This window comes from Schistocerca cancellata, chromosome 3 (assembly GCF_023864275.1).
Source record: "Schistocerca cancellata isolate TAMUIC-IGC-003103 chromosome 3, iqSchCanc2.1, whole genome shotgun sequence".
NCBI lineage: Eukaryota > Metazoa > Arthropoda > Insecta > Orthoptera > Acrididae > Schistocerca > Schistocerca cancellata.
Genome location: NC_064628.1, coordinates 814,865,315 through 814,878,052, shown reverse-complemented (window position 1 = coordinate 814,878,052; position 12,738 = coordinate 814,865,315). Strand labels below are relative to the sequence as shown.

Here is a 12,738-nt window from a genome sequence, read left to right as displayed (position 1 = left end):
ATACTAAAGTGGCAGAGTTCATACAAAAGGATGTCAAATTGATTTTAGAAGTGATAATGAAATTATTTAAGGAACTAGAGATGGTAGTATCAGGTAACACTATATTCTGGCGTCTGCTTCATAAAAATGAGGCAAAAAGAATTTAATGCCTGATCACAGTGGACAGACTTTGTTAACAATAAGTATTTGTATTTTAATATGAAAGTTGCCATCAGCTCAAAGGTTAATCTGAATACTGCAGTGCTGAACTGGCCTTGGTACTATTAGAGACACCGTGTCCTTACACCAGCTAACTTGAAAATTGGTTCGACCACCCAATTATAAGTGGACATACAGTTTCACCTGAAATCGGATGTATGATCATCATACAACAATTGTATGAATTATTTGGGAGTGTGGAACACTTATTTACAATACCTAGATAAGGACATATGAGGTATGACCAAAAGTAACAGGAATTTTTGTTTTTCTTAAAGAATCTTTATTTATCCGTGAACATCAACTTTGTTCCTTTCTAAGTAATATTCCTCAAATATATTACACTTGTGCCAGCAGTTTTTCCAATCTTGGAAACTCTTCTAGAACTGATTTTCTGTTATGGTGTTTACCTCCTGCAGTGATTCTGCTTTTATCTCATCAATGATGGCCAAATGACAGCCTTTCACAGTTCTCTTCAGCCTCAGGAATAGAAAGAAGTTGCAGGGGACCATGTCCAGTGAATACACTGGGTGAAGCAACAAAACAGTTTTGTGTTTTGCCAAAAAAAATCACAAACACGCACTGAGGTGTGAGTGGGAGCATTATCCAGAAACAATTTCCATGAGTTTGCTACAATTCGAACATTTTCTTCGGATTGCTTCATACAACCCCACATAACTTCTGTGTATTGGTCCATATTAACCACACAACCATCAGGTAGGAATCCATGACGCACTATACCATTGTAATTAAAGAAAACAGTGAGAATGACCTTAACATGTGATGGAACTTGTCAAATATTTTTGGGCTTGGCCCTTCAGGCAGTTTCCATTGGGACAACTGGGCTTTGGTTTTGACATCATACCCACATTTTGTCACCTGTTATACCATTCTTTAGAAGTTATGGATCACTGTTGACTTCATTCAGCAGTTCCTGAGCAATATCGATGCAAAACTGTGTTTTGCTGAAATTTGATAATTTCAGGAAAAACTTTGCTTCTACACAATTCACACCCAAAACATCCGAAAACTCCCTTGGCATGAGATAAAGGATATGCTGACATCACCAGCAACCACTCAGATGGTAATTCGGCAATTTTACCTAACCACTTCCTTACTTCTTCCACATTGTCATCACTAACTGACTCGCTAGGGTTTCCAGGGTGGTCGTCATCTTCTCGACCGTCTTTGAAATGTTTGTACCACTTGTGAATTCTTAGTTTATTCATAGTAGATTTGGCAAAAATGCAGTGCTGCTGCACTTTATTCCATTTGCCAAGCAAAATTTAATGTAATTTTTTTTTTATTTATTGTTTTCAAAAGTAGAAATTCACTGTCAAAAATAAACTAAATATTCAAAACAGCTGAAAATGCAAACATACTTCAGGAACATGTGTGCCAAGAAGATTTTTTTTTTTTTAATTGGATGTACAAAACTTGAAAAATTACAAAACAAAAATCCCCTTTACTTTTTGATCACACCTTGCACAAAGAAGATCCCAGAGAGGTCCAATTTTACAGCTGTTCTGCAGGACAGTGAATAAGGCAGTATCCTTCAACATTTATAGCCAAGTAATTTGATCTGATTACTAAAAAAGTTGTCATGTTTGAAGTATGTAACACATTATTTCATCAACTTCATGAAGAAAATATCAGACTAAATCACACGGAGATAACAACTGCAGAATCACTTTCCAAAAAATTGGATAAAACATTGAATGTTTGAAGGAGTATGAGAAACACATTGTTTTGAATAAGAATCTATTTTGTATAACCATAGCTGGTTCTTAGACAAAAATAAGGATGACTTAAAAACATTTCAATGTGGTGTTACAAAAATACGTTGAAACTAAGTGGACAGTGAGAAACAAATAAGTACTGTGATGATAAGAGAAGGAGAAAGGTCTACTGCTAGAGAGATATATGAGTGGGACATGTCTTAAGACACTTACCAGTAGTGAGCTAGCTACTAGGAAAAGGCGATGGAGGAGGAGAGAGTGTTTGGCAGAGAAAAATCTACATTTTTTACCCAAGTTACTGAGAACAGTAAGAGTAGCAACTATGGAGACTTGATGAGTTTGATGCAGCATAGACAGAAGGCAATATTAAACCAGCCAAAAAGAGTGCTGACTCAGTTGCATACATTAACTGTCTGAGATTGCACAAGATAATCACACCATCGACTGCTCTACAAAGAGGCTGTGATTACAAGGTTTTCTGTTATTTTATGTTATTTTCATTATTTTTTTTAAAATTTGGCAGGTATTTGAAGATCATTTTGGGCAGACTATCATTCTGCATTTTTTTCCTTATTAGAATATAACTTTTTTGGCTAGAGATCATTATCTGAGTATATGACTCAATACACAATATTATACGCCTCTAACATGAGAAGCCAGTATAAAAATCCGAAGCCAAGCACAAATGACTAAAGTTTACAGAACACCATACTATGGTACAACACTTACTTTTCATCTCTTGCATAATAAAGATCAGCTGGTGCTGAGCGTGTCCACACTTTTTTCTCATGTTCCAGTATTTGTTCAGGTTTCAACTTAGATAACTCTTCCAGCTTCATTTGCATTTCTGCAATGTTGGAACAATAATTCTGCCTAAAAGAATTATAAGTTACAAGAATGTTAACAGTAATCTATGCTTCATGGCCACAATAATTTAGCTTTGTAAGCACTACAATGAGCTCTTAAATACTTACACAAATTTATTACAGGATACGTATGATTCAAATATTTTGAAGCTACTTACCTGGAAAGCACTGATACACACAAAATGTTACAGAGTGGTATGAAATATTGAACCTATCAATGATTACCAATCTGCTTTAATCCATATTGTCATCAAAATGGCAAACAAAAGCAAGCCACTGAAATCCAATATGCATGAAGTACATGCCATAACAACTTTTGTTACTCTCATGTAGTCACATTTGTTGGCTTCACCAATACACAATCAATCATCTTCAAACCAAATATACATCTTCATCTATGCTCAAATCACCTTGTCACCACACTCTACACAGCAAAGAACTAATGTAGAAAAAAATAAGTATTGCCATTGTCCTGTGTTACCTCCATTTGCAAACATATAACATTGTATGCCACAATATCATTATGTCCTGCATGTATTGGTTCAGCTCCTATGACTGTCAAATGACAATGGAAGGACTAGTAAACCTACCCACCATCGATTCTTTAGAGAATCAGACTCCCATGTATAAAACAGCATCAGATGTCTGATTACTTTACAGATGAGTAAATGTGTGGTACATATTTGATGCTAAGGATGTAAATGAGAAAAAGTTTAGAAAAAGTCTGAAATTATGTTTCAAGTTTGTTGGATATTGCTATGTGCTTTCATTATCAAACACTGGATCAGTATAGTCTGGGTAATTTCCACTCCATTTTAACAAAAAGCTGGTTTTTCATACATTTCAGTGTTAATGATGTCACATCTCCTGAACTATGTGTCATTTAATGATATAATTTTGCTAATAAATTCAGTGAGCTATGTGGATGTTGTCTGCAAAATGTGTTGTGAAGAGAGTTACAAGTAAGGAAAAAATATACTGAAATGTTTCGCCTGATGCGAAAGTTTTATTGCATGGACAGTGAAAATGTAGTATACTATAAACTTTTTGCATTTCATCATTTTGTGGTGAGCGTCAGTTAGGAAAAGTTCCATGAATGCTTGAAATTATGTGTAAAGTTTGTTTCAAGTCACTAAATGCTCTTATATCAAATACTTGACAGAGCGTAGGGGAACGATGCGGGAGACCCACACGGCCATACTAGGCAAGGTCATAATGAAGGTGGTTTGCCGTTGCCTTCCTCCAACCATAATGCGGATGAATGATGATGATGATGATGATGATGATGATGATGATGATGAAGAAGAAGAGAACACGACACCCAGTCATCTCGGGGCAGGTGAAAATCCCTGACCCCACTGGGAATCGAACCCGGGATCCCATACTCTGGAAGCAGGAACTCAACCATGAGACCACGAGCTGCGGACTAAACGATTATAGTCTGGCTATTTGTGTGCAGTGAGTTATGCTCCCAGAAGACATACACACAGTTTCTAACTGGAATACTTGTCTTACTTTAACATAAAATAATACACCTCTTAATGATCAGATTATGATAGCTTTTTCAAATTACAATTCAGTCAATGATCATATACTGACAGAAAAAATGCAACGCCAACAAGGAGTTATGTGACATGAATGAAAGTTGGTAGGCGTGTTTCTATATTCGAAAGATTACATTTATTCAAATTTCGCACCAGTTGCATAAGAGTGGCACTAGTAGTGCCACTATGAGGATGCAAATTAGATTTGGTTTAAATAGATGCTGTAATGGTTGTGAGCATCAATTATCATTGAGATTGGACATCGCGAGTTGATGACAGTCAAGAATGCCTTTAGGGTGACAAAGACGTCATTAACAACACCTCACTGAGTTTGAACAAGGTTTTGTAATAGGACTACGAGAAGCTGGATGTTCCTTCTAAGATACTGCAGAAAGTCTTTGTGAAAATGTGGTCACTGTACATAATTGCTGGCAGTGGTGGTCACGAGACTGTACAGTCGCAAGAAAACCAATCTCCAGATAATCATGTAATACTACCAACGGGCAAGACCACTGTGTTTGAGAAATGGCTCCGGTAGATTGCATTTCATCTACAGAAGCAATTTCAGCACCAGTTGGCACCACAGTGACACAATGAACTTTTACAAACTGATTACTTCAAGAACAGCTTTGAGCCACACTCCCTCTGGCATGCACTTTACCACCCTCTGCAACTTCAGTGGTGTTAAGCGAGAGCTCCTTGGAGGACAACATTGAGGTCTGTTATGTTTTCTGATGAAAATGGGATCTGGCTCGGTGCCAGTGATGGCTGTTTGTTGGTTAAAAGGAGGCGAAATGAGGACCTGCAACCAACCAGTCTGCATGCTAGACACACTGGACCTACACCTGGGGTTACGGTCAAGAGTGCAGGTTTGTACGACAGTAAGGAGCACAGACATGGTTATCCCATGCACCATGACTGCAAATTTATACGTCAATCTAGCGATTTGATCTGTTGTGCCACCATACATGAACAGCATTCCAGAGGATGTTTTCCAAGAAGATAACACTCACCCTTGTACTGCTGTTATTATCCAACACATTCTACAGTGTGTCAGTATGTTGCCTTTGCCTGCTCGGTCATCAACTCAGTCTCCAATCAAGCACATTTGGGACATCATCAGATAACAGCTCCAACGTCATCTACAAACAGCATTAACTGTCCCTGTATTGACTGAGGGAGTGCAACAGGCATGGAACTCCATCCCACAAACTGGAAACACGGAAGCGTCCGATCCCGCCCGTCTGCTTTGGACCATGACGTCACAAATATGGCGGAAACGACCATAAACCACAATTCCAATATGGCGCATATTAAGTCGTTACGTACACATTATGAGGATGAAAATACATCAAAAAACACACACACACACACACATTCCACAAAAAGCCTAATGACACTAAGGGGGCAAGTGCAGGAAATAGGGGGTTTTTGGGTGGGGACAAACTAAATATAAACAAATTTAGACACCCACCTCCATACAAAACCACGAAAAAAAAAAACTTCCCAAATACCACTAAACAAAATATCATCTGGAATCGGACACTTTCCTTGACCTATATAGCTCAACAGCAGCTCCCGATCCCATAAATTAGGACCTAACACTTCCCTTGACCTATATAGCTCAAAAACATCTCCCGATACCAATACCAACATTCACAGCCACACATTGGGATCGAACACTTCCCTTGACCTGTTATCCTTACGACATCTCCACATACAGCCGTCCCTGGTCCGAGACGCCGGAACTTTAAGTAAGCCTCATTTCTTCACGACATACTGAGCACTTCACGACTTCATCCAAAAATCCGAATAGTTGAAGAAGTTTTATTAGAGACAATGCACTGTCCCCCATCATAGCTGCTGCCCCCATCATAGCCGACAACCGAAAACCGTTAACCCTGTCAGTCATATCCATATCTACCAAAGACATAAAAAAAGCAACTTACCAAAATTCACACACGACGCCACACTAGCAAACGAAACTGAAAACATCACCTAACACACCACCAGAGAGCACCACCGATCGCATCAAAATGACTCCTACAAACACGCCTCTCTCACAAACTAAATTCCGCGCCATCGTGATGTCACACACCACGATAGCCTTACGTCACGGGTCAAACCTGATGGGTAGGATCGGACGCTTCGGTCGACCCCACAAACTGACATCTGGCACATGTACGACACAATGCCTACAAGTTTGCATGCTTGCATTCAACAGTCTTGTGCTTACAATGGAGGAGATTTCAGCACTGCCTTTCATTCATGACAAATGTGGGAAAATTATGAAAACATTTTTCCCAATCCATCCTGTGTCCCTTCTTCTCACAGTTATTATTCAGCTCCAGAAAGAGAAGATTCTACAATGTTGGTGAGCGAGTTCAATGCCAGTTTTCAGCATAAGATAAACATGACTGTTAAGCATCCTTCCCCAGTTTCCTCAAAGACATCTTATCCTCCTGGAGCACACCTTTATCACAACAGTAGTCCACCAATTGACCATGGTCAAAGAAGACCCATCATGGTTTACTGATACCACATTTAGCATTGCAGTAGATTCTGAAAAACACAATCTACTGTACCACAGTCGTATCCTCCTGTACTTCGTCTATGGACCCAAACTCATCAACCAGAAGGAAAGATACCACTTTATGCACTAGCTGAGAGGAAAAAAAGTGTGAAAACACACATTATTAAACTTAATTAAGTGTGTCAACTTTAAAAAATATATAAGGCATTCAAATACTGCAATAAATTAATTATCAGATGTGTATTTTTGTAAGCAAGTAGTGTTATTGATGGCATAAACTGAGAAAGCATCTGTAAAATTTATTTCCTGTTTCTTAACAAGTGATGTTTTTGCTGGTTATTTTTGTTAATAACCAATGAGAATTTATCAAGTTTTATAGTATCAAAAATGGCAATTCTAGAGTCTCAACTGCTCTTGTTGCCTGTTTCAACAGATGCCCACAGTTAAGGGACAATGTCCTATATAAAGATGGATCCCAGTTACCTAGCCCTTCATATGACCTTATAGGCCTTCAAGACATGCCATATAATGTTACTGGCTATGTATGGGTAACTGTCCCTCACTTGCAGAGCTATATTCATCACTGCACCACACAGAAATCAATGTAATATCAGCAGAAAGCAGAAAAGCAAATAAAGAAGAAAAGTACAAAACAGAAGTCCCAGAACTGACACATAACTTTCTGGGTTCTTGGTGAGATCATAGCCTATATGATGGACAGTACCTTGGTATTCACTTTTGGTTTCTTGAAGCACATCAAAATAGTTTGGACAGAAAAAAAAATCAATTTTAGGCAATTCCAGGATAGTTATTTCCCAGAAACATATTTATTCTGTAACATTTCACCAACAATGTTTTAAATGAAACTCATTCTGCAATAAAAAAAGTATTTTTACTAACTGACAGACTGTTAATGGACTGTGGCTCTGAAGGCAAACAACTATTAATAAAACAAATGAAATGACTTCCATTAACAGCCATGAAATGTTATATGCCTAGTAGCATGTTAGAAAATTAAAAATATGAAAAGGTGCAACTGTTCCTTTGAATATTTTCTACCTTTCTTAAAACAAAGGTTTCTTTTCCCATTTGTAGTATTTAAGTGTTCCAATCAGGATTATCTAAATAATTACAACTATAGGGCATATTTGTGTGATGTCAAGAACTCTGCTAATAGCACTTAAGTCATAGCCAACCACTAATGGATGATCTCCTTTCAAAGTTTCAATACATTACTGCCTTCATTGGCATATATGCTGCTCCTGCATGTTTTGTTATGTAATCTATCCACGCTCCATCTTAGTGTTTCATTATATATTTGAATCCAGCAAAGAACATTCTTGACCCATCTACCTTCCACTTGTGTAGAAAGCCATACATGTCCCGCACACTTTCAATTCATTTTCATTTTCATTTCAGTTACAATTATGCCTTCCTCTCCAATCTCTAGTCTTACTAATAGCACTTAATATTGTGTTGAAAAAATGAAATATGTAACAACATAAACCAACATACTAAAATCAATAAAAGCAATAAATTAAGAGGGCTGGAGAGAATTACTCGGGAAACTCAACTGAAAACTGTATGTTACAAAAGGATAAGAAAACTGAGGAATCTGCACAAAAATGTCAACAGAGACCTGCCTAGTACAACACACCCCTTTTGATCCATGTTAATGCTGTAAACAAATTCAAGATACAAACTGTAAACTGAACTGCTCAAACATGTTTCTGAGAAAAGTAAATACTTGCACAAGTTAGTTAAGGATTATGCTTATACAGTAAAATTATTCCATACTGCCTTCTATAATTCTTAATTGTAACATTATGTGCCATGCAAGGAAATAAAATCTTCAGGTAGGTTGTTCAGATTGCAAAAAAAGACACAAAGTTTAACATATAAACTTGATTACTCCCTTCTAGCAGTCATTTAAGTAAACAAACAATGTTTTTACAAAACTGTTGAGCCATTTGTCGCCTCTTGTTAACATACTGCCCGTTGGTTTTCTTCTCAGGATCTTCAGCTGACATTTATTTACCAATTTTCAGACATTTCACATGCACAAGTATCGTGGAAGCCAATAAGCTACATATATGTTTTTTTATCTTACTTCTCACCAACCCCAACGGGCTGTGTTGTTGCTTTTTTCTTACATGTTTCATTAAGACTATTTAAAGTTATAAGAAACTATGTCTGTTTCTTATAAAATAGATGTTAAAGATTTCTGTGACAATTTATAAGAACAGGTGTGCAAATGAAATTACATTAAAAAAAAGCATGAACTAGTCTTCCTCACTACCTACACGAAATTATTCTTGGGTTTAAGAATTCTTGTACTTAAGAACTGTTATCAGAATGACGTTTCTCTGTAGGCCTATGTAATCAGTATTATAAGAAAATTTGTTTGCATGTTACTCACCTCCACTTCCGTAAAAGAGCATCTCTTTCCGAATATACTTTCTTGATTTTTTCTTTCGATTTCTCCTGCTTGTTGTCCGACTTCGGGGAACATGATCTTCTGGCTGACTCTTCAGTACTGCTGCACAAAACTGACACACTGAGTTCTTTCTCACTAGAATTAATGACTGGGTTATCGCTAGGCCTCCTATCCACACTTCGTTTTCTCCCAGGACTTTTTGAATATCGCCTTTGCGACCTATTTGATAAGCGTTTGTCTGGTGACTTCGAATGTCGGCTGCTTTCTCTGTGAGGGTGGTGCCTACTTCTATCACTGCGCTTCGAGAGCCAGTCACTAGATGATGATCCAGATCTATAGTCAGGTTCACTAGTTCGCTTATCATATTTACGACTGTGGGACCTTTCTCGACTACGCCTTTTATTTGAACGATCGGGACTATAGGATCGCTTTCTGCGCGGACTATGGTGACTGGATACACTTCTTTCACGAGTTCGTCGCCTTTCACTGTTTTCATCACGATTGTTTCTCCTCTCTGGCTTACTACGATCTGATCTCCCTGGAGAATGACGGCGTTCCCTACGATTACTTTTCTCTGCTTCACTGTTAATATGTGGGCTTTTGCCCAACGATTTGGGAAGTAACCCCCACGCCTTCGTCGCATCTGGCCCAAAAGGCAAATTTTGGTGGGAACCAGAGTCATTAATACCATAACAGTTTACAACAGAATTCTGAGGAAGATCCTTATTGTACCAGGGATTTACTGGAACTGGAACATCATTTGACCACTGAGAATTACTCTGTACATTACTAACCTGAGAAAAATTTGCAGGATATGACACTGCAATACTTGAAGTTCCTGGTGGTACAGGTGGTGGATACGGTGGCACATACACAGACTGAGAGTTTCCTTCTATCTTCTGGTTCTGACAACTAATGAAGCGATTACAATCTGCATCTTGCTGTCCATGTGCTTGACTGTAAGTACGGTAAGCAGCGCCAGGAGGTGGAACTTGGTTTACAGGATTATTGAAGGGTATCGTCACCTGCTGATGTGGAGGACATGGCGGTACTGGTGGAGGTGGAGCGTTGCTGCAAGGTGGAAAGGAAAATAGCGTGTTTACAGCAGGCTGGAACACTGCGGCTTCTGATGTTGTCCATTCCGATGGAACATACGGTGGAGGTGGAATTGATGGCGCCCAAATTGGCGCTGGAAAACTTGTCGAATGATCTGAACTTCCAGAATGAGCCATGGTAAACTCCACTGGCTATGTACAATATTATTATGAAATCTTCATCATCCTCTATAAACACTTGTGTTTCAGGAATGCCGTCTTCCGTGTCGTTTTAAAAGGAGCCTACGTATCAATTTCACTGACATTTGTTATGCGGCAGTCAACACATTGTTTTCTGCACCATTTTGTGTTCGAACGCTCGCCACCCACGCCAATAACTAAAATATCAACAAACACACTACATACCATCATTCGATCAGCCACACTACCCAAACATGCGAGTGCGACAGCTCTGTCGACACAATCGACTATCGAAATATTCATAGATTTTATAACTTTCTAGATTGGCACGGACCACCAAAGACTCACTGCGTTCACATGCCACACATCTTCCGAAATATGAAACCCGAATTTTTGAAACCTTTTTCTGATGTTGTGTTTTTAGATGTTAAGGCCTGAAGCAGATATGCAAGCCCAGCTAAGTAAGGCGCCTGGAAAACAGCTGTTACAGTTTATGATTTAGTCGCACATTCGCTATTTTCTTCAGTTAGCCGAGGTGTAAACAGCTTCAGTTTAATATCCTTATCCTTCGCTGTAAGAAAAGCCACTTCGTCCAGATTAGACGAAAATTTGTAAGAAGAAGACGAAACCTGAGAGCCGAAGTTCCGTTTACATGGGAGCGCTACTCGATTGCGGAACTGGAAAACCATCAAACAAAAGCGGATTTCCAGACTCAATTTTGAAGAGTTTACATGACCATCCAGAAGCGATATTGGCAAATCGGTTTACGAAATCCGGTTTTGTGAGCCCTTTTCAAACAGGGTGATTGCATGTCGATTCACCCTTGGTGTTACCCGTACGGAACGAAACGTCAAAACACGTCACATTCACTATGTTCATATGGGGATCTACAAACCGGATTTCCTAAACCGATTTCACAATACCGTTTATGGTTGTTCATGTAAACAATACAAAATCAATTCTTCAAATCTGCTTCTAGCTGCCAGTTTTCCATTTCAACAATCGATTTTCGCTCCCATGTACACGCACAACTGTTTTTAAATGTGCTTGGCTTGTCAGGTTAGACTTGGTTTCAAAATATACGACTAATATGTACGGAGTGACTTATTGTGCAGCGAAGAAGAAGCAGAAATACTAGACTGAGCATTAAATTATCTCTAATATTCAAATGGAGAGAAATAGCGACTGTGCCGACTAAATTACAAACTAGAACAGCTCTTTTCTAAATGTCCCATTTAACTGGACTAGCAAATCCCCTTCACACCTTCAAATATAAACACGAAGCGAGGAACGGTTTCCGAAATTCGATTTTCTTCTTTCGGAACATATATCGTATGTAAATGTATCACACGCGTTAAAATGGAAGTTTTCACAGAAACTACGTTTACGTGCGACAAATCTTCCGAAAGACGAAAACCGAATTTCGTAAACCGTTCTTCGATGTTGTGTTTACATGTAAGATCTGAAGCGAATTTGCTAGTCCAGTCAAGTACGGCGCCTGAAAAACAGGTGAACCAGTTTCTGATTTAATCTTTATTACTTTATTACTAGCGTCATTTATCAGTCGTGACTGGACAGACTGCGCCAGGGTTACACATATAAGATTTGGTTACAACTTTATGCAACACACAGAAAAGTATTCACATTAAGGGTAGACGTAACATGTTAAGACAATATTATTTTGTACATTCACTTTGGTCATTGTTGAAAAATTCTCCAATAGGATATGATGGGTGTTCTTTCAAGTCTTGTGCAATTGTTCTTTTCAATAGTCCTAGCAGCAGAGACTGCCCTTCTCGGTCCAGTGCATTGAACATTTTTAGGGAAAACTGGAAAACTGTCTTGCGTTCAAGTCAGTCGACAACTTGGTACTTCAATGTCCCTCTTGTTGTGGGTGTCATGATTATGAAAGTCTTGTCTTGGTTTTCCTTTACACTTCTGAGGCACAGAAACACATATTGGCTGAATACTGTCTTTATCCCTAACTTGGTAAATATAGCTTTGCAGGGCTCCTGTTTTTTTACTTGATGTAATGATCCTAACAGCTTTTTTTTTTTTTTTTTTTTTTGAGCATTAACGCCTCCTTACAACCTGCAGAGTGTCCCCGTAACAGCAGACCATGATTAATATGGCTGTGAAAGAGTGCATAATAAACTGTTAGTAGTTACTGGTCAGTTAATATGCCT

At 38.5% G+C, this 12,738-nt stretch overlaps 1 protein-coding gene across 1 annotated transcript in view; it reads right to left on the bottom strand.

Annotated features, from left to right (window-relative positions):
- LOC126175876 (ribonuclease 3) overlaps positions 1 to 10,795 on the bottom strand; it is a 251,452-nt gene extending 240,657 nt beyond the window's left edge. The window contains exons 1-2 of the mRNA XM_049922913.1: positions 9,300 to 10,795; positions 2,667 to 2,810 (exon numbers count right to left, since the gene is read on the bottom strand). Coding sequence (XP_049778870.1) covers positions 2,667 to 2,810; positions 9,300 to 10,549 — 1,394 coding nt within the window. The 5' untranslated portion in view covers positions 10,550 to 10,795. The remainder of the gene's footprint in view (positions 1 to 2,666; positions 2,811 to 9,299) is intronic.
- Positions 10,796 to 12,738: the final 1,943 nt, after the last annotated feature.